Raw genomic sequence first — 23853 nt, forward strand, 5'->3', positions numbered from 1 at the left:
TGGAAAATCCCATTACCTTACAATTCGGAAAGGTTCTTTCTTGATTTGTTTCTTCTTTCACTACTGGAGTGAAAATGACTGTGTGAATACAGACTTTGGGGGTACGATCACCCTGAATGCTACCGTTCATTTTCCTAAAAAAATATCTTATTTTCTGAATTCATCATCAACTTTCCTGTTTTTAACAGTTGAAACAATTATAACATCCACCTTCTTGCAGCAACCTATATCTTGGACAGTCAATGTTAAAATGCTTATTTTTTGGCTAAACCAGCCCCCCCCCCCCCCCCCCGCTTACCCCCAACCACACACTTTTCTATCGACCAATAATTTTCACACTGCTACAACATGAGCGTTTACCACGGAAAACCAGGTGTAAAATGTTAGTGTTTATTAAAGCATAAGCCATGCTGTAATACAACAAGCAATGGGGATTTTCCAGTTGTGTACAAAATATCTGCAGGTCTTGACAGTTATTGGAGCTCCGATACAAAGAAACAGATACGGAAAACATTCTACATTGAACATCTGAAACATAATATGAAAAAACACTAATAGACCGTAGTAGTTATAGATGGTGTCCAGCTACAAACAGTTCTCACCAAAGTTTGCATTGTAAATCTTCCAGGGGGCATCAGATGGATGGGTGGTCTTCGGCTACCATATGATAAGGTGGTTGAAAAACATGGCTTGGAGGTTTTTGATGATAAATTTCTGTTGGAAGACGGTTTGATGCAATTTCGTAAGCTGAAGCCATGAATGCATCTTAAGGCTGGTGACACACAAGTTTATTCTGGCTGCACCTATGCATCTGTACGGACATGTTCTGTCCTGACCGTGCGTCTCTTGACCCAACCTCTAAGCATTGTGGATTCCGGAGGCCATAAATGCAGCTGGGATACACTCGTGTGTCACCGGGCTACGGGGAAGAAAAGTATCAAGATTGTACTTCTCAATTGATTATCTACTGCTTGAATTGGCTTTAAAAAAACAAAGTGAGAATCTGGTCTAAGAGAATAAAGCAACATGAAGTAACATTAGTATTAGGCATGTTTACCGATGCATCACCATAGAGCCCTACAGTAATGCGAGTTGAGTAGAGTAGAACCACATGTGGAGCTTGGTGCTGCGGCCGTAACATGTAAGGCTTTACAGTCAGCAGTAGCCCTGTCTAGGTCATTGAATGTCTGCTGTAGTATCTACAAATAATCTCAAAACACAATGCGCTTTATGCAATATTAGCCGATTAGCCAACACACACACAAAATGCCGATACAAACAATAGAAAATCTCTACAAAGTTTAAACATGTTTTTACATACTATGCCATATAAAAATAACAGGGTAACCTTGAAAAGTCTTTGTGATAGAAACTCTTGGGGCACCCAGAGACTGGTCAATATTTAAACTGAAGGCCCTTTTACACGCAACAATTATCGCTCAAAAGCCATCTTTTGAGCGATAATCATTGTGCGTAAATGTGTGCCCATTGTGCACTTTTCGTCCATCGCTGACTTCAGGTCAGCATGAAAACAGTCGTCCCTGATAAGACGGACCGCATGCCAAGTTCTCCATGGGCAGCGTTGGTAATATTCTTTAACAGCTGGAGAACAATTGTGATGTATTTAGAGAACAGACCACCGGCTCTAAATACAGACAAATAAAGCTAGTTAGCTACTAAAGGGCTGATTAACCCATTAGTAGCTAATGCAAAATGATCGCTCAAAGCTGTCAGTTTCTGACGAATGTTGATCATCTGTATGTTAATGCACCTTAAGGCTACATGGCTAATTTGCCTGTGAACAAAGATCTCTGTGTAGCCCTGCAACCTCGCACTCTCATTTAAGTCAATGGGGTCGTGGTGTAACTTGCAAGTTGTTGTGACCGTGACACACAGGTCGCAAAATATCCACCCTTGGTGGGAGGGTCGTAGTCAAACCCAACTGACTTTAGAGAGTGATGTCGTGTGACCAAGACAGTCATGTAGCCATAGCCTAAATCTTAGTCTTCAATGATAAAATACAAGGATTTATTCAATATATTCATGAAGCTGAAACTTACCTTTTTTATTACCATTTTTAAGAAATGTCTGTTTATCCTACTAAAATTGTATTTCAGAGAAGCACAAATATATATATAATCTCTTTTAATGAAAATGATCTGCTTTAGCTGAAGAGGACCTGCCACCTCTCCTAATATGCCTGTTTTATTGAATATATGTATTTCCCATGTAACAATAAGTATAGAGTATCTCTTCTTAGTATTCTGCGGTTCCTCTGCAGCCTGGCAATGTCTAATTAGCGCTGACCGTGTATGAATGTGTAGGGAAACAAACTATTGAGAAAAATGGTACAGCTCAGTTGCTTATTCATACATTTCCAGGAGGATTAACAGAGGAACAGCATGACAAAAGTTCTCAGCAAAGATGCAGAACTGTTAAGTCTATGGAAAATGCAAACTTAAACTACGTCACAACTGACATGTCTTTAGGGGGCTGTCCAAGTTAAAATATTTTGGTTATAGGTTGGAGAACCTATGTGTAGAGATAAAACCTGCTATATTCTCCTCTGCTGGATCCCTGTAGCTCTGTGAAGACAGGCTGCCTGCAACCAGACACAGACCTCGGCGTTTAAGCAAGAAGGTCTGAGATCAGATGCAGCAGCTATGATGTCCCATACAGAGGATGACTACAGCATCACAGGGGAGACTCCGAGCTGCGGGGAACCAGGAGAGGCGAGTAGGGGAGGATTTGTAACTAAAGATAAAATAACCTAACTTGACAACCCCTTAGAGGAATCGGATCCAAAAAAAAGTGTTACTTATGTTAAAGGGGTATTCAGTTGTGAAATTAATTTTCACAAATTCAAGATATAAAAGGTGTTTATGCACAGCTGGTTATGGGTATCAATTGCACAACCATTACCTTCTTATCCTGTCTTCCTTTTCTGAGGTTTCCCCACATCGCTGCCTTCTAAAATGGCTGCCGCACCCCTGCTGACATGCAGCTTGAATGTACATTTCTCACAAATCTCTGCTCTGTACTTCCGTCCTGTACATGCCCCCACTAAGCGTCGCCTGGTCAGCAATCCGGTCCGAGAGCAGAGTACTAAAAAAAAAATCTGTCCCTGTTTGTTCCTACTGAGCACGCCCGACCTGTAGCGCTGTTATGTCTACTGGTCGTATGCAGGGGAACCTGGGAATAAGCCCTTCTGAAGTGCCAGGAGAAGGGAATCTCTTGTAGACCGATACAAAATCCAAGCGGAACCAGATTGCAAATGATGTTACATAATATTTCATTAATTTGACAGCAACGTTGGGGAACCGAAATACCCCCTTAAGGCACAAGGCATAAAAGGCATGGAAATTGTGCGAATACTGAAGCAGAACTTCAGAATATTAACACACCAGTTTTATTTATTTCCACCCATCATTCTCTCTTCATTTTTGAAGATTGAGGGTCTCAACAGGGACATTCCTTGTATTTCCTGTGGGGTTTTTAGGCCAGATGCTACTTTTTAATGTGTTGATTTCAGCAGGTTTGTCGTTGGAATGTATGAATATAACTGACACAAAGAGTGAAAGAAAAGCCCTTCTAGAAAACCTGCCATTAAAAGCAACTAAGAATACATATTGCATGAATATACTGATCTAATGCTATTTCTGACAGGGGTTCACATGCGGTTTGCTGCTCTCTCTGGTAGCAGCAGTGACTCCACTGGGGGGGTCAGGAGACAAAGTCTTCCTCAGTGTATCTTTAAACTGCAATGAACTTCGGCCCTGGGTGAGGCTCAAGCATCAACATGTTCTTGCTGGAGTGGGCACAGGAGAAAATGCTTTGACCCTGGTTTAGACACTAGGGACAAAAAGTTATCAGGAAAACGGCAGCATAGGCTGCACTGTCTCCATAGTTGGGAGATAGAAGCCACCCTTTAAGTGATTTTTCTGTGATGTCATACCCCATCCTACCAATAGTCCACACCCCAAATAGTAGGTAAAACAGACAGAACTAACGACCCATTTCAGAACCTTCTAGAGCTCTTTTGCAGGAAGAGCAGTTGTTCAATTCTTGGTTGCGTCCCTTTAAGTCCAGTGTGTAATATTTGGTGTGTGACAATTGTATGGCATGGTGTGTGGGTGGAGATTAATATATCTAATAAATATTATATACACTCTTATGTATCAATCGAGCCCCTAGAAGAAGTTGTCGTTTTGTTGCAAAACTCGGCATGCAGTTACATCTCAGGTAGATATGCAAATGATTAAAGTTGTGGCACGATTAGATGAATGGTCTTGCCCCCCTTGGCCTACAATAAGGCTCTCAGAGGCTATGTGCGTGTCGTGGACCCCTTTTTCCGCTGTGTAGAGCTTGACCACTAGACATGCTTCTATGATGCAATCCAAGAGATTTTGGCCTGAGTTTGAGAGGGGGCGTTTCTGAAATGGGAGAAGCTTGAGGGTCCTATCAACAAATTGCTGCCACCGGGGAGGTTCGACCAGACTGTTAGGAGGTGTTGGGACCAGTAGATGTGTGAGAGCACACAAGGTGACCGGGCTCAGGATATCCTCAACAGACTACTAGTAGCAAAGGATCATCTGACCGTCCAATGAGCACAAGGAGCTCCAACTGTTTCAGTGTCCACCATCTAGAGACAGGTGGCACAATCGTTACACCCCCTGTGTCTGTCTGAACCTTCTCCAGGCGCTTGGATGAACAACATTTGCTCCTATGGCCCTCATTACATGTACTGCCTTTGTCACCTACCTACCATCATATCTCTGTATGCAGTAGTGTCGTGAACTACTACACTGGACTGCTTCATAATGGAACCAGGTTGTCTTCTGCAAAGAATCTAAGTTTAATTTGGGCAGCGACAACTGCCGTGTTCTGCCTCGGGACCTAAGGATGACCACCTCAATCCTGCCTTTGATGTGGAGCATCACATTGCCCCCACTGTTGGTGTGATGGTCTGAGGGCCCATTGCAAACAACAGTCAGTCACCCCTAGTAGTGATACAAGGGTCAATCACAGCTCAGCAATATGTTCAGGACATCCTGCTGCCACATGTGTTCCTCTCCTGGTGTCTTCCAAGAGCCATTTTCCAGCAGGATAATTCTCAGCCGCACATAGCAATGGTGAAACAGGAATGTCCCCACAACATTGTCACACATCTGCGGCCTGTCCAGTCAGATTTATGGCCAATAGAACATATATTAGACCATCTGTGTCACCAACTTCATCAGCCTATGAATTTTGCATGACCTAGAGACTCAATTACAGCAAATGTGGACAGATATGCCATAGGATACCATACGGAAGCCGTATGTCTCCATACCTGCCCATATCCCATCTTGCATCCAAGATAGAAGCGTCCCAACAAGATACTAGAGCCTTCCTCCAAGTGTTATATTAATGTAACAATCACATATAAAGTGGAGTTTGGATTTGGCAACTCCCTCTAGGTGCGCTTTCTTTTATGAGTGTATATAATCGATAACCCTGCGAGTTAGATGTGAAATCTATTTAACTCCTGTAACGCTCTAATTCTGGTATAGGTGATGCTAAATTAGTAAGAAGACAGAGTTGTGCTAGCACAATGCTGTGACAAACAGTACATAAAATTATAAACCACTGAAATGTTTGCCCAGCTATACAACAAGTGTCGTGCTGCATTTTTATAATAAGCATTTTCAAAACCATTATTGAGAATAAATATGAGTTATGAAAACTCTTTTCCTTTTATAACATAATTAGATTAAGCATATTTAGGAAGGTCTCTACAGCTAAAACACGTGTGAATATGCATGTACATACACTATCAGGGAACCTTCTCACAGGGCGGAATCTGTGCAGGCATTCCGCAACGGAACACCTGCAGCAATTCCGCAGAATCCACCGTGGCCAAATCAAGACCTAAATGCTGCATATTTGGCCACGTTATTAATGGCAGAACAGCTGTGGACTTTAACCCTTGTATGTCAACAGTTGAATTCCGCAGCATTAATAGACATGCTGTAGATTTAGAATCTGCAGCATTTAAATAAAAAAAACAAAAAACAAAACCCGTTGCGGATTCATAGTAGAAAATTTGCACACCATGCGAAGGAGATTTCTGAAATCTTCTCCACATGGCTTGCACTCTAGACACTGCAAAATTTCAATGTAAATTACATAGCATTTACTGCCCGTGTGAAGGCGGCCTTAGGATATGGTCAGCCAGGATGTAAATGCTGCGGAATTTCTTGAGAAAAGTCCGTAACAATCACAAGCCATGTGGTCAAAATTTTGAAAAATCTTGTCCAAATTAGCACAAAATCCACAGCATAATTAAAATAATGCAGATTTAAAATCCACGTCAGTTTATACTGGATTTCAACCGTTGTAATGCAAAGGTTAAACCCCACAGTGCCATTAGGTGTGGATTCAGTTGCTGCAGATTCTCTACTGCAAAAGCTTGCAGCCCAATATGCCCCCTGTGAACATACCTTTAGAAGAACTGGTCATGAATGATGTTTAAAAGGGTTCTCCGGTATTGCAAAACGAAATCTATCATCCAGTATGACTTTTGTTGACCAGATCTCATACACAGAAACACAAAACTTCTGCTCAAAAAACCAACTTTAAGCAAAATAATAAAAAATAAAAATACACCAATAATAAATGTGCTTTGCTCTTCCTGTATTTCTGAGAATCCTTCCAATAGTGTAGAGTGAATGAAAGCACCACTTTTTAAATCCTTTGACGGTGACTGAAAAATTATCTATGAAATACACACAGAAAAATACACATAAAGCAGTCGTGAGAGGGCATCTCTGTGTTGGGAGAACTTTTTTTTTTTTCTTAAGTCTTCGTTAAGACTAATTCTTACAGCATAATTTACCATAAATAGAGAATCTAACACAGCTATTTAAAAATGGTGAATGGAGGAAAAGAAAAAAGAAAAAAAAAAGGAAAAACGATGTTCTGAATAAATGTCCAGTGACCAAAATCCAGCAGACACACTAGGGACGTTCAGTGTTGTAAGAAAACTGAGCATTGTAGTTTTGGGCACTTGTAAGGTTTACATTCATTATTCAGTATCAGAAAAGACATCAAGTTAGCTTCTTTGTTCTGCCTTTGGGAGCACAACATCTCAGATTCTCTCTCCTAACATGACATACTGTATCTGTAAATGAATGAAAGAAATTCTATTACTTCTTTTAATGAAAATAAAGCTCTAATGCAGCAAATTAAATTTCCAGTCCAAGGACTACCAGCAGGCTTGCTACTAAGCATTTCAATTCTCGGCCATATGTGAGACATCTGCTAAAATACTTGTGCACACGAGTGACTGCCCGAAAAGAATTTGCATTATGAAATGTATAATTGCTCCTGCCACTGCTTTGTGACCAAACGCACTAAACGAGTGCGATTTTAATTACTTTTTCCAGTATTAATTAGCACAGAAAAATACAAGCGCTTCGCAGTCAAAAACATAGTACATGGAAAACGCTAGGAGTAGACCGTGGCAAGACCAAGCATACAATTTCGCAGCAAACCGTTCAACAGAGAATGCAGTAAGCATTAAGTAACCCAGAGTATTAAGAAAAATTATGTACAGAAGCAGAGACTACAAAAACAAGCAATTGGGAGACTAGTACAATAAGATTCTTCGTTCAATGGCCTTCCGACAGATGGGGCATTCACTCATCCGGTCACCGCAGAGCTGACAGGTTCCGTGTCCACACATGAAGATCATGTTCTTGAGCCGGTCCAGGCAGACAGGACACATGGTCTGTGGTAAAAGAAATATATGCATTTCAATGGATAGCATCTGTAGAATTAACTCCACGTTCACAAATGTTTTTGGTTTGTTTTTGAACTTTTATTTTTGAGCAAAAAAGTGTAACTCTAAAATTTTGCATGTTTTTCTGGTCGCATCCAACGTGCAGCGCAAATAATGGGATATTTTAATACATTGGATTGTTACAGATGTGGCAATACTCATTTTTTAGATTTTTTTGATGGGACAACTTAGAAAAAGGATTTTTTTCAAAATACGTTTTAAATTTACTTGTAATTTACAAAAGCTTTTAATTATTTCTCAAAGCATGTGCACAGGACTATGCAAGGAGTCAGATTTTAATGCCGTACGATCTTTAGCGGGATCGTGAATATATAAAAAAAAAAATAGCTCACCCAGCTCCCTGACACATGCCTTATAACAGCACCATAGCTTACAGGTTCCCTTTAATAGGAAACCATCCATGGCAGGCCTGGGACCTTCACAAGGCTGCCATGGTAAATGAATGGCAGTCTGCGATGACGTTGCAGGTAGGCCATTCAGGTGAGAGTTAGCTCCATCTGTCAAGACACGTAACTGCCGCTGTCAGAACTGATTACAGGATCCGAATGGTTAACTGTTGGGATCAGAGTTCTCGGCGCTCCTGAAAGTAGCGTGCGGGTGCTAGCTGTCATTGAGAGCAGACACCCAACGCTTGTAGATCAGGCTTCACTCCCAAGCGTGCTCTATACAGTGGAACCCTGTATCCTTTGTACTTGTATGGCAAATGTCGGGAAGCGGGTAAAGGGAATAGGTCCCAAATCAAATTTTTTAACCCTATATGGAAGCTCAAGATACACACAGTCTAATCCGATTGTTTGAACAGACCAGTATTCCCCAACTCCAGTGCTCACCAACAGGTTATGTTATCTAGTCTCCGTAAATTTAGTAAACCCGTCACTCAATCACTGTAACTGTAGGCTCCACTAAAGCAAATCGCTAACAAGCCGAACAGGTAAAATTGTTATAGTAAGATCCACAGTCGTCGCATCAGAAGTCATGCAATATATATTTTTTTGCTTTTTTGCTGTTCGGCTCTGTAACATACTACCATGAAATGCAAACAGAGGGTCCACTTGCTGCTCAAGCTCAGCAGCACCCATTGCATCTATGTGCTCTATTGATTTTAATGGAGTCCATAGAGGATGATAGATGAGTTCTGTGCATGCTTGGCCTCATCTGCTGTGATGTGCGCTTACTGCGCATGCTCAGCCACATCCATTATCTTCTATGGGCTTCACTTAAATGGCTTTAGAAGGAGTTTGCATTTCACAGTAAAACAGAAAAACAAAAACCTAGCAGCGTTCCAGACGCAATGGCTGTGGTTCTTGCTATAACAATTTTCACTGTTCCTGTTCAGCTGATTAGGGCTCATTTACACGGCCGTGATTTCAGGGTGTAATATGCACGCGATACATGGCCGTATGATACACGGTGGAGTCAATGAAAGTACATGGACTGTCATTGATCAGTTCACATTAGCATGTAAACACTGCGTGTAGATACGCATGTGAAAAAGATCGCAACATGCTATTTCACAGTGCATCTCGAGCCTCATTCTTTTCAATGGGTAGTGGATTTAATGTTGTCTATATGCAATTCATTTTGTATTTGCGATGATAGCTCTGTTATGAGACAAAGCGGGGAATTAAAAAAAAAAGACAGAAGTCACACTGCACATGACCATGTGCGTGAGATACTCTGTCGCTGTCATACGCGGTGATAGCCGGCTCCCACAGACTGGTAAAATGCTGCGTGACCCACGCAGTGTTTTACGCATACGGTCGTGTGAATGAGCCCTTAGGGTCTTCTATGGGTTCCATTGAATCCCATATAAGTCTATGCATAGGGCTGAGCACGCACAGTAAGTGAAAGCGTTCACTGCAAGATGGGAAATTGCACTGTTCAGACAGGGAAAATAGAGAAAGGGGTTAAGCGCACATGCTCGACCTAGCCAGGAACTGGAGCAGGCCAAAAAGATCATAATCGGGACACATGGGGTAAATGGAATTGTATATCCCAAGGATGACACTAGATTTGTAAAAGTTGTAAATTACAAAATTGTTCTGTTTGTACATTGGAGATTTATTAAGGGCATTTATGTTACTGGGAAAAAGTCTTAAAGTTTTGAGTGTTTGACATCTTAATCATTTTATACAACAATCTAGAGAATTAGAGGGAACAACATATTTAATTTTGTAAGGGCACTTCAGACCTAGTCTGTAACTACAACTTGATCTTCTCTAACTTAATCCTAGAAGCCAAAATTCCAAACTTCTGACCACCATACTGTGTTTTTTTTTTACCCTTTCTTCGATAGGATTGCTGAAGTCTTGTTTTATGACAGATAACCTGTAGTTTCTACTGGTAGCATTTTAAGGGACATATGACTTTTTGATTGCTTTTTATTATATTCTATCTTGGAGATGGGATGACCAAAAGTGCATAATTTTGGCATTGTGTATTTTATTTTCTGGCACTCCATGATTTGATCGTGGGAGGTCAGAGTGACAGGGACCGCTCTTCCCCTGCCGGGTCATTTAAATACAGCTGTCAGAATTCACAGTGGCATCTACAGGGTTAACAGCTGCAGTACGAGTTATCTCCGATTGTAGCTGTTGCAGCTATCAAAGACTGTCTAGCGAGCCTCCACTGTATATGTAACAGCAGATGTTGCCATTGGCTTAAGGGTTACATGAGCTATCAAATAACAAAATCAATATGCAGTAAAAAAAAAACAAATGCACTACTAGGAATCCGCAATATAGCCGCGGAGGGGAGGTTTTGTCAGTGGAATTGATATGATTTGACAACAATCTCATACCAAGAATGCCTGTCTGAAAGCTCCTTTCAAGTCTGCCAACAAGGGAAAAGGATTGGACAGGTTTTGATTTAGTCAGCCAGATCATTTGTACCTCCACAACACAGGCTGCTCCAAAGCTGTGAGCCGCTTATACACACTGCTCCTCCGGGGATCCAAATGCATGTAATTATCAAGGTGTGGCATCATGGCAGCTAATATTATGCCTACGATCAGCGTATAAGGTTTACCTGCATACGTATGTCTTTTAAAGCTACCTACGATAACACGCATATAGTAGTAATGCATGTATTGTAGTGAGCTGGATTCATTTTCCTTCTGTACCTGCTCTTTGATATCTTGTAACTGTTGCTGCAGCTTCTGCACGTCTGCATTGACATTAGTGTTGTCCTTGTCCTTCTGTAAAGCTGGAATGTTCCCGCCTGCTGCAAAACACAACCCAAAGATCAGAATGCAAAAATTACAATAACACAGCAGAAATTACATCACATGCCGTAGATTGTGGTTTAAGATGTATAGACAATATTCTCTACATATCCAAGTAGTGCTTGTATAGCAATTCCATAATATAACATTTTTAATAATGGACATTTCTCCTGTTCGATCAGCACCGGAACACAGCATATATACAACCAGCACAGCGGCCCTTCTGGCAGGGGGACTACTGCTAGCTGAACCCTTTCCAATCCAATTTTGGATTCAGGGTTTCCTAAAAGGCTTTCTCTTTTTGCTGTTATACAACAGTGCCATCTGCTGGCTAAAGCCAGTGTGTGTGCCAGAGAGGCTCCGACAGCAGAGTGGCTGCAATAGACTGTAAGAATACCCTGTCGGACATCTTCTGACATGGGGGCTGTAGAAGCTTCAATCAGAATGTAGGAAGACGTCAGACAGTGGATTGGAACCCTACATCGGAGGTATAATGTTGAGGGATACTCCTGATGTATACCAGAGATGGTAGCCTCAAACAGTGTGAGCCCAGCCTTACTTTTTTCTTGGAGTTGATACTCTGCCAATTCACACTAAGTAATATAGGGGTCAACTTCAAATCTGTATTTACTATAAATCTGCATAAACACAATGGCATTTGGTCACCTTTCAGCGAGTTTTAAAACGGTTACGGTTTTCAGGTTAACAATGTTGTGTTGTTATATCACGGTTTTCCAATCTGTCTTACCAATGTCATCTGTAACATCTTCTGTACCTTTCCCACTACAACATATAACAAAGGGTACTCTGCGTTCAACCAGAGCACGGCACTGAACACACTTCTTCATAAGGCTTGCACAGTCTAGAAAGAAAAACACAATGCAGTTAGTGCAGACAAGGTAAGCAGGTAGAGCCGCACTATTAAACTTGTGGCATGTAACTTCAATAGACCAATTAGCCAGAACCTGAAAACCACCTGTACGTTGGCTACCTGAACACCTCTGATCCATCAAGGCATGAACTACACAAGATCTCTGAAAGAGTCCTGTGGTATCTGGCACCAAGACATTAGCAGCAGATCCTTGGAGTCCAGGAGGTTGAGAGATGGGGCTTGTTTTTTTAACACATCGCCCAGAAGATCAATTGGATTGAGATCTGGAAGTTTTACCGGCCAACACCTTGAAGCATTCTATTGAAGGAGGCATTATCCTACGGAAAGAGGTCACTGCCATAAGGGAATGAAGTTGGCATGAAGAGATGTACTTAGTCTGCAACAATGTATGTAGGTAGTACATGTCTAAGTAACATTCCCCCATGAATGCCAGGACCCAACGTTTCCAGCAGATCATTGCTCACCACCGGCTTGCCTTCTTCTATGGTGCATTCTAGTGTCAGCGCCTCCGAAGGTGAAGGCTCTTTTACAAGCAACGATTATCGCTCAAAATTCGTCCAGACGGCCGAAGTGAATGATAATCGTTACGTGTGAAAGTGAAACTATGGCTCACTTGTTGTCAGCTTAAACGACCTAATTAGCACTCACCAGCTCGCTGGCTTCTCCTGCTGTGTGAACGCTCCCCGCACAGCGCTTCCCGTAAGAAGTGCTGAGCGGGGAGCGAGAAGCAGACTAGATGCCCGTGAGCTGCCAGCAGTACTTTGTGTGAAAGCGCTGCAAGAGCACTAAGCGACCTTAGCGGGGACGTCAGCACTTGTGCAGTTGATTCTCAGACTTTCAGCCTGTGTAAAAAGGGCTTAAGTGTCACACATGTACACAATATCTACTAGGTAGTAAAAGAAAACGTGAATCATCAGACTACTCCATCCTCCTTCCTTCATTGTTCCAAAGTGCATTATAGGCATTTTAGATGGGGAACAGGGTCAGAATGGGCACTTCTAACCCGTCTATGGCTACACATCCCCATACACAGTAAGCTGCGGTGCCCACTGTGTTTTGATACCCATCACAGCCAGCGTTAACTTTTTTTTAGTAATTTGTGCCCCAGTAGCTCTTCCGTCCCTGAGCACACCCATGAGCCGGGTGAGCCTACAACCCTGGCACAAGTTGTCCTTCCTTGGATCACGTTTGGCAGGTACTAGCCACAGCATACTGGCAACATCCCACGGAACCTGTATTCTGGAGATGCTCCGACTTCGTTGTATAACTCTCACTATTTGGTCCTTTTCAATGTCGCTCCGATCCTTACACTTGCCCATTTTCCTACTTCAAACTGATTAATCTTAAGTGCCGACTGTTCACTTGCTGCTTAATAAAAGTCCACCCATTGACGGGTGCAATTGTACAAAGATTCAATGTTACCCACTTGTCAGCCGTTTTAATGTTCTGGCCGATCAGTGTAAATGTACAAGAGAAACAACAAGTAGAAGTAGCTTGAAAAGCTGTTTCAGAGAACGTGTCATTTGGGGAAAGGATTTCTATTATGGAGAGGGTAGTATTTTAGTAATGCATTGCCAAGGTCACAGAGAACTTGAATAGTGTGAACACATATGTCAGCAACCTAAAATTGGATATGCAAGTACAAACCTCAGCCTAATGCATATCCAGTTTTCAGTAAGGCTGCTATTTATGACACCATATAGCCAACTACAGTGGGGGGAAAAAAGTATTTAGTCAGATACCAATTGTACAAGTTCTTCCACTTAAAGAGATGAGGCCTGTAATTGACATCATAAGTAGACCTATAATGTAATAAGACATCAGACGTTGACCAAAATGCATAATTTATTACATCAATTTAACCCCTTAGTGACAAGCCTATTTTTTGGTTTAAGGACCAAATCGATTGTCAAAACTTGTTGATATAGCTGTATGAGGGTGGGGTTGGGGTCTTGATGGAAAACCCCTCAAATTCCGCCATCGTTATGGGGTTTTGTTTTTACAGTGTTCCCCATTCTGTAAAAACAACATAACTTTCTTCTCTTAATCAGCACAATTACAGCAATATCAAGTTTGTACAGATTTTTTACTACTTTGCATAACACCACATTTTTAAAGAAAAACCAACTGAATCTGCTTCACCGCATACTAAATTACAGAGCATTGTTCCAACAACAGAGCTTTGTGGGGTCTTGTTTTTTGTGTGAAGAGCTGCCGTTTTTATTGATTGATTGAGGTACATGTGACTTCTGGATTGCTTTTTATTGCATATTTTGGGAGGCAAACAAAAAAAAAAAGTAATTCTGGAGTTAGTTTTTTAAATTACTTTTACAGCATCCACCCTGTGTGATAAATCACAAAATATATTCATTGCCTGGGTCATTAGGAACACGGTAATACCTATTATGTGTTGTTCTTAAAAGATGATTCTTTGGTATTTTAGCCATTTAATTTTTTTTTCGTGGGGACAAAATGCATATTTCAATTGCTAGGACAGTACACTACATTACTTATATAGTGCATTCTACTAAGCAATGACTAAAGAATTAGTCTCTAGGGTCTAAGAGGCTGAGTTACATGGCAGACATGGAGGCCTTTGTCAGGCTTCCGGCTACCATGGGAACCCATTGGTACCTTGCAATCATGCTGCAGTTGCTATTGATTGTGGCATTGAAGGGGTTCAGCTTCCAGGATCTGAGGTTTCTCCCCATCTGGCAGAGCAGGAGCCTGGCTGTCACTGGTCAGTCAAGCCACTGACTTAAAAAAGGATGTACGTGCAGGTTTAAAACCCAATAGTGAGGTCAGTAAAAAGACATATTGGTGGTCACTATTGGGTTAATAAGACCACCACTGAGCAGAAAAATAAGTCAGGGTGCTTTTACATGGGACGACCTGTTGGGCAACAGACACCCAACAGGTTGTCCCAGCGATAACCATTCCTATGCTTTTACACAGGAACGAATATGACTGAATGGAGGCTGGGGATTGTTCCGGCCCACCCCCATTCACAGCAAGAACGCTGTGAACGATTGCCTGTTTACACGGAACGATCTCTGCATGCATAAACTGAACAAACGAGAAATGAACGATTTCTCGTTAGTCATTCAGTGGATGCATGCATTTGCACTAAATGATAATCGTTCAGATTCTCACCGAACATCAGGAATCCATATGCTAATTGTTCCTTGTAAAAGCACCTTAATGCCCCTTGTACACAAATAGATTTTGGTTTGACTGAGCTCGTGAGCAAGTGACGTCAACACTATTCGCACTCGTGCAGAATAGTTAGACAGGCAGATCCCGTTCCATGCGTCACATCCTATGTGATCCAATGAGCAGGGAGGGTTTAAATGTAACGAGAAGTGAGCGAGCCGATGACTTTTGTGCAAGCTAAAACTAAGCGACAAACGAGAAGTGCGCGACGGCTCGCGTTTAGACGAATAGCGAGCACTTTCGTTCATTTAGGCAGATTTTCAGCGACAATCGTTACGTGTAAATGGGCCTTAAGACTTTACAATATTAATGAAACAACGCTACTGAACACTGGAAAGATACATTGTGTAGGTATGATACTTACTTTCACAGGCACACATATGTCCACATGGCTGAAAGAGGACCGCTGCTTTTTTGTCTGAGCATACAACACATTCTTCTATCTATACAAGAAAAAACACAACAGGTCTGAATACGACCAACAGAAGTGTATACAGCTACAAGGAGAATGGAACATTGGAAAAGGACTTCTCATTAATGAAAAAGGATTACTATAGAGACAAACGATGCAGAACTGGGCAGAGGCTACTAATAACAAGCTTGAAAGTAAACAATGAAAAAAAAAGGGGGGACGGGACGAAATAGTGGGCTTTTTAAAGTCAGATTTTAGTAAAATAGAGATTCCCAACAATCATGAGTGGAGAGAGCCTACAAACATTATTCTGTGATTCCTATTTATGGAAGAGCGGATACGTGTGTGCGGTCACCTATCCCATGAGCCCACACGGTGATACCGCACTATAATATAACATGACAGAGATTTAGATGTTCTTTGTAATTCACCTTCGTTCTAGACTGTACTTGCTCTTTACAGATGAGGCATTTCTTCACACGTGGAGAACATAATGAACAGGTTGCTACATGGCCACATGGACCGAAGAGTGTGTCTCTCTTCAAGTCTGAGCACACCATGCATTCTTCCAGAGTCTCCGAGTCATTATTAATCATAGATGGGCTGTGGGATCCTACTTGACCACTAGAAAAGGGAACAAAATAGGTTGGAAAATAAAAGCATGTTTTATACAACAAAGCTTCTACCTACGGGTCTGGGTCATTAGCTTTTGTAGTTTTATGGCAAGCTCATGTTTTGTAAATGAAGATAAAGCAAGCACACCCATCAATATATACCCCACTAGGTGCACAATGTACCATACACAGAGCATCCACAAAAAAAACCAAAGGAAATCGCGGAAGAATACATGCTACCCTAATAAAATTACAAAAGTAAACTGTTCTTCATTAGGACACATACAGACCGACAAAAATCTACAAATACTTAATCTCTAAAGAAAATAGAAAACACCTGGGTGTCCAGAATCATAGTAGAACACGGATCCAGATAGCAATCCCCTATAAATAAGCACCATTGTAAGAAAATACTGCACAGAATCCCAGATAATGTATACAATAAAGTACAAGTGACAATATAAGAGAACCCTCCTGGGTAATAACACAAATGTAAAGACAAAGGGTCCTCAATAAGGACGGTGGACTTCCAACAATAGTATGCACTCAAACGGTCACTAAAACTCAAGGGGATGATACATAGTTACCACAACAGAGTTATAGCGTTCTCTTATATTGCCACTTGTAGTTTATTGTATACATGAGCTGTGATTCTGTGCATATCTATAGTAGATTGCTATATGGGTCCATGTGCTATTATGCTTATGGATACCCAGCTTTGATCTATTTTCTGGGGAGATTTGCAAGTGTTTTTAGATGTTTGTCAGTGTGTGTATTTGTCCTAATAAAGAAGAGTTTTGTTATTTTTGATACTTTTTTTTTGGTTTGGGGCACTTTTCTGAGCAAAAGGATTTTCCATTGAAGCAAATGTAAAAAATGTAATTCACACATTTGAGCGTATATATAGTATGCCCTGTCTGCCAAGCTTCTGCCACATGCTCCAAAACTGCAAATTGTCAGGCACCTTGACTGAGTTTTTATAAGCTGTCAGGGCCCAAACTGGCATAGATTATACTAAAAACGTACTCTAGCTCATAGCTGGTGTATGTTTCCATCTGGTGCACAGAGGTACCGCTAGATGACACAAACTTATTAAAAGCGCCCCAACAGGGACAAAACACTGATGCATAGCGCTGCAGAATACATATGTGCTATATAAATGAGTAAAATAAATAGAAGGCCTATAACTATTAAAGCATTGTTGCCCGTAGCTGGGAGAAAAGTTTACTTAGGCCGGCATATGAATCTCCAATCTAAGTAAATAGGCCCCATTGTGTCAAAAAGGAAAAAAAAGCACAAACTTTAAAGGCTATAGACTTTGAGGGCATTTTTTCTATTTATGTAGGTATTTTGAGCTCAAAATAACTTTTGCAATAGAGTTTTATTAAAACTTTTGCACCGTTTGTCTCCTGCTGCATTTATCACAATACATAGCAAACTGCAGTCTGACTTTCACTATTAGATCTGTCTGCGAGCCAGTCTGACAGCTCAGTTTTCAGCTGATTTATCACCAGATCGACCTTTTTTTCTTCTAGAGACTTTAACAGATAACACCACAAGCACAATGAAAACGTCACAGAAGGTAATTGCTGGTGGTGATTTTTCAAGTGGACTGCTTTGGTGGACAGAACATAATCCAAATACTTATCTGGCCTCACAGTATTGGCCACACCATCTCTGTGGTGACTGCCGTCCTTGATGTGACACCACCGCCAACAGGTCGAGTCTGTATCACTGGGCCAAGAACAAGCGCTCCCATCTCTGCTACAGTGTCATGCAGTTTTCAGGAAGAAGAAAACTTGGTGACAGATCGCTGCAAGATTTGTGTGTACTTATTCTAGTGACATCAATATACCCGCATCCACTGGATAGTGGATAACTACCTGATCGGTCGGGAGTCCGACCACTGGAACCCCCACTGATCACCAGAACAGCGGTCTTGTGTTTCCTAAAGCACAAAATGAATGAAGCAGCAGTGTTCATGCTCAGCCACCGCTCTGTTAATTTCAACGGGATCACTGAAAGTAGTGTTCAAGCACTCGGCAATCCCCAGCGTTCTCATTGGAATGAATGCAGCAGTGGCCGAGCATACACGATACCACTTCATTCATTTTGCCAGTCTCATGGGTTCCCTGTTCTGGCAATCAGTGGTCGGACCACCACCAATCATCTGGTTATTCTCTAGGGGATAACTAAATGTCACCAGAATACCCCTATAACTCAACAACTTTTCCTCCATGGAGTCCCATCTGAAATACTTGCGCAGCTCCCCGCCACACCGCACAGATTCCATGTGTCACATTTTTTTTCCCCTCAACTTCATTAGTTGCATTAAGAAGTAACCTATATAAAAATAAAGGGAATTGTACCTCGATTTCTCTTTGTGACATTTAGCTAGGGCTTTGCATAGGCTGGGGTCAGGACACAGATCGAGAGGAGACTGGCCTTTTTTATTGCGAATGCTGAGGTCGGCTCCATTAGCAGCAAGGAAACAGGCTATGGATGCTGCACTCTTCTTCTCTCCACCTTGAGTTCCAAGTCCCATGATGAGCTGAAATATTGTAAACATCTTTTAAAGAGTCTTCAAGACTAAGAATTGATTAGTGGCATGCTACATTTTCTCAAGATACGTCCTGCTGCTGTTACATGTTAGCAACAGATCCTCAGATATTTTAATTAACACATCAGATAATATACATTAAGGAATCTAATATTTTATATATAATATATATATCTATATACACACATATATATCTATATACACACACACTATATATATATTACACATACACACACACACACACACACACACACCTTAGCTTGATGTCATTTGTTATCAAAACTGCCCTCATGTGTTTGCATTATGTAACTACATGCTCTACCTCACACTCACTCATCACCACCATAGCATCTATAGAGTGGGCCACAGAAAATTAGCCCAGCACCAAACTTTTATGAAAGCTGTCTAAAAGAAAATCTGTCTTTGTTGCTCATAGCAGCCAATCACAGCACAGCTTTAGTTTCTTATACGGCTGAGGAATAATGAGAGCTGAGTTGTGATTGGCTGCTATAGACAACAAATATGTTCTTTTAGACACCTTTTACAAGAGTGTGGTGCTGAGGTAATTTTCATGGCCTCCTTGTACAACAAACTTCAAAGAAATGTTGTTTAGCAGGAAATATTTTAACAATTGGATGCACTATGAATAAGAGAGGAGCCAACGGAGACTTTAAAAAAAATTCTGGAACTGTCTAAAAAAGTAGGCGAGCGGGGCAACATGCAAAGGAGCCTTCACATAGTCTGTCCTGTGTATTTTGTGTATTCGTAGTAGCTGACGCCTTTACATTCTAACTATTATTCCTAATTTCATTGAATCATTTTCTTGAGCCTGGAGATTTATAGATAGGTGGATAGATTGTAGTCGCCACCTTGGGACGGGCTTTCTGCCAGTCTACAATAAGCATCCAAGCGTTAAGAGAATTAGGACTGAAGCAAAAAAAAAAAATACCAATCTGTGCTACCAGGTCACTGAAAGAATAAAAAAATCTCTACAAACTCCATTAATACTGGTGATACTTACAGTGTTCTTCGATGGTTCCCAGGTGGTGTCCACCTTGCCTACATCCTGCATATCCTGTAACTGGCGCAGCTGGGACAGAGTGTGGTGCCGGAGGGCTTCATGAAGAGGGGTGTCACCGTCTTTGTCCTGAATATCCAGTTTGGCCTCTGCACGGACTAACAGCTGCAAATAAAATAAAACCATTTGATGAGCGACTCTAATCTGATCATTACATATGGCTTCTACCTAGGGGGATCACAACGTGCATCCAATGCAGAAATGTAAAGCGAGGGGTGAATACAACTGTAATGCGGGCTGATGCTCCCATGACCAAACATATACAGTCATCTGTTTCTGTAAAGTAAAGATTTTTAAGTGGCATTGCATGAGAAAAGTCACCAAATACCAAAAATAAATATCTCACAATTCTGCCAATATTGTTGAGCACCTTAATAGGTCTACGCCTCCCACTGTCGTAATTTTACCCATAAACGTAATGGATGTACGACGTATTACGATGTAAGGAGGGAAATGAACTACAAATACTGAGACACTATAAAGGTATTTATCAGTACCCATTTTGCCGCCAGGAAAAAATGTTAATACTTTTAAAATGCACAAAAACCCCTACATAGTTAGTATGGTAGATAAGGAGGCATACAGCATGTCACTCACGGTCAACCAGGAGGTGATAAAACACGACAGAAGGACTAAAGGGAAGGGTGCGGGTGAATGAGGCGTGAGCCAACACGCCCTAGAATAAAACAATTCTCTGGACCTCAGATGGCAATCGCATTGGACAACATACAAGACAAGAATTCTATACATTTACCAATTGATGTTAATTTGTTCTATGAACAAGATGGAATGAAGAGGGAAGCATTCCCACCGAACGTGGATCATAATGCTAAGAGCCAGTCTGCACTACACGGAGGGATACACAGCATGTATCAATGCTGCAATACACAGTTGGTTTATGGAGATATCCAGATTGTGGGTGAGAAAAACACATTTAGCCCTATCACCAGGAAAAGAAGTTATGTACAACTTTTTCACATGCAGTTATTATTAAGGAGAGAAGGAATCTGCAGCACACTCCTAAAATAAAAAAATGATGGAGGAAAGTGTAGAGGGACAGGTATTGGCTCTGAAGCCAAGTCAGGCTTTACAGCAATACAGCCAAAGGTGCCATCCCCATGAAAAGTTTGGTGAAGGGTAGTTACATTGGAAAAACCCACCACCAATGTTTGCGAGACTATGGTGGGAGTGCTGGGCATGTCCCAATGCATCCCGCAGAATAGGTTTCAACTGCCGCTAATAAAAGATGACAGCTGTGCTGTGATGAAAAGAATAGGTGGAACTCTATTAGGTGGTGGTAGTCTCTTACCCGCACAATCTGTGTATGTTGACGCTCCACAGCCAGGTGCAGAGCGGTCTGCTGGTTTACATTTTGGATGTCCAGATTTGCACTGCCCTGAAATGCAACAACAATTTGGCGTCAAAGATCAGCAAGAAAAATGGGGCAGATGTACTGTCTTTTAGCTGTACAGTGCTAACACAGACCCGGCGGTCTAAAAATGTGCATATGACCAGTGAAAGAGACATGGATGAGCGCACAAGTAGGGCCACGGTCACATCGGTACTGAAGACCACCCACAAACTCCATCGCAGATTCTGACAGACCCCCAATATAAAAGTCAATGGGGTCTGTCACTGCATCATAGTTAAAGAGACTGTCGCCATCTTTTCACCGTCCTCTCAGAGCAGCACCAGGTAGTGACAGGCTTGCTGATCACAGTGATGTCTGTGGTTTGCAAATATGCAGTGGTTTGGGAGAAACTGGGATGTTATCAGTAACAGCCAAACACAGAGGACTCCAGGAAGTAGTCCATGATATTAATGCGCTGCAACTAGCCTAGCCTGCAATGTCCTCCAACCACAGATTGACAGCGGTCGGCTTATTACTGTGCATAGAAAGACAGCTGTCAATCAGTAGCTGGAGGACAGGGTGAGCATGGCTAAATGCAGCTTACCAGTATCAATGACTACTTCCTGTAGTCCTTTCTGTCTGGCTGCTACTAATAAAATGTAAGTTCCTCCTAAACTACTGCACAGATACACGCAGTGGACATATCACTGTAATCAGCGCTACCTTATACTAGCCTCAGAGAGGTGCAAAAAGATGGTAACAGATTCCCTTTAACTGAAACTAAGATGCACATAAGAGCGGAGAACATTTCATATCTATAGTAATTGACTCCATTAACTACAAAGTTCCGTCTTCTAAGCTTTTGGCCACTGCTTGATCTAACCTTTTAAGGAAACCTGTCATGAGGAATGAAGCCCTCAAACTACCACTAACCTGTTTTCCAAGAGGGTAACCGGTTCCCAGTGATGAAGAGCTACCTTTTGAAAGAATTGACATTATGCAGAAAAAGATGTTTGAGCGCTGTATTCCCGAGCCTGTCAGGAATCACAAGGATGGGGGCGCTCTCCAGAGATGTCTGGCTGGTCCCCTCCTGGATGAATGACGTCAGGTTCATCACTTCTACCCACGTGAACAGTGAGGTGAGGGGTACTGGTCTTGGCTCCATAGGCCCCCTATACAAGCACCTAATGTCCATTGTAAAACAAACTGAACTCTTAGGGAGGGAAAAAAACCTAAAATAATGTCTGTTACATAAAACTAATATTTGTTGATGAACTCTTTGACCTTATGCCAGCATTCAGTCTTTTTGGTAGGTGTCTATCAGCATGGCACATCTCAACTTGGCAATCTTTGCCCACTCATTCTTGCAAAAGCACTCTAAATCTGCCAGATTGCAAGGGCATTTTGTGTGCAGCGCCCTCTTCAGGTCACCCACAGATCTTCAATGGAATTCAGATTTAAGTTCTGGCTGGACCATTCCAAAGCTTTGACCTTCTTTTGGTGAAGCCATTCTCTTGGTGATTTGGAGGTCTGCTTTGGGTTATTATTGTGTTGAAAGGTGAAATTCCTTCATCCTCTTAGCAGAGGCTGAAGGTTTTGTGCTAAAATGGACTGATATTTGGACTGTTCATAATTCCCCCAACCGTGACTAAAGCCCCAGTTCCAGCAGCAGATAAACAGTCCCAAAGCATAAAGCTGCCTCCAGCATCTTCACTGCAGGTAGGGTGTTCTTTAATTGATGTGAACTGTTAGCTTTGTGCCAAACATACCTTTGGGAATTAAACGCTCCCCCTTGGTCTCATCAGACATAACACGTTCTCCCACAGACTTGATGTAGGTTTTAACAGAACAGGCTTAGTCTTGCCTCCCCCCCCCTTCCCACCCCACATACACACACACTCCCCGACATATGAAGAATACAGGTTGCCAATCTTCTCCTGGTCTTTTCATCACTTTCTGAGGGACGCCCAGTTTTTGGTAATGTCACTGTTGTGCTAACTTTTTTTTCCACTTCTTAATGACGTCTTCACTGTGTTCTCTGGTATATGTAATGTCTTGAAGATGTTTTAGTCCCCTTCTCCTGACTGATACAATCAGTTCCCTTTAAAGTGTTGTAAGCTCTTTACAGAACTAAGAAAATATCAGGAAAGTCCTACTAAAAGAGCTGATCTTTACATGGGTGAATCAGAATCACTGTACACAATGGTAGCGGAGTACTGACTACTATTTAACATGAGTTTAAATGTGATTAGGGATGTAGTTGTGCTCAGAATTAGCCAAATATAAGAGGGTGTTCACACTTATGCACCATCGTTTTAGTTATTTTTGGTTTTCCCCCGAATCCGCAGTTCAAGCCACCCATAGAGAAACATGGGCACCGCAGCTGAATTAAAGTACGCAGATTTGTTTTGCAGACCTTTTGGTCCGGAAAACAAATTGCAGCGCGCTTCATTTCAGTGCGGTTCCTGCACGGACGGCTTCCATTGAAATCAATTGAACTGCAGATGGGCCAAGGGAGAACAGAAGTGATTAATTTTTTTTTTTTAAATACAAAAAAACAAAACTCCACTGTGCATGTGCGGCTGCTAGTGTTTCCTCACACATCTGCAGTGAAGAAAATAGCAGACTCAGACAGGTACATAGAAGACCGGGACGCGTGAGCAGTGT

General features: G+C 41.7%; 1 protein-coding gene across 2 annotated transcripts in view; it reads right to left on the reverse strand.

Annotated features, from left to right (window-relative positions):
- Window positions 1-369: 369 nt before the first annotated feature.
- The window catches only part of MIB1 (MIB E3 ubiquitin protein ligase 1), an 82401-nt gene continuing 58917 nt past the window's right edge, over window positions 370-23853 (reverse strand). The window contains exons 14-22 of one of the 2 annotated variants that reach the window (XM_066579631.1): window positions 21145-21231; window positions 19779-19940; window positions 18567-18748; window positions 16015-16207; window positions 15536-15614; window positions 11815-11928; window positions 10965-11065; window positions 7638-7771; window positions 370-7162 (exon numbers count right to left, since the gene is read on the reverse strand). In XM_066579631.1, coding sequence (XP_066435728.1) covers window positions 7144-7162; window positions 7638-7771; window positions 10965-11065; window positions 11815-11928; window positions 15536-15614; window positions 16015-16207; window positions 18567-18748; window positions 19779-19940; window positions 21145-21231 — 1071 coding nt within the window. In that variant the 3' untranslated portion in view covers window positions 370-7143. The other variant, XM_066579632.1, reaches the window with a different exon arrangement.

The sequence above is a fragment of the Eleutherodactylus coqui genome, chromosome 9, assembly GCF_035609145.1.
Source record: "Eleutherodactylus coqui strain aEleCoq1 chromosome 9, aEleCoq1.hap1, whole genome shotgun sequence".
NCBI lineage: Eukaryota > Metazoa > Chordata > Amphibia > Anura > Eleutherodactylidae > Eleutherodactylus > Eleutherodactylus coqui.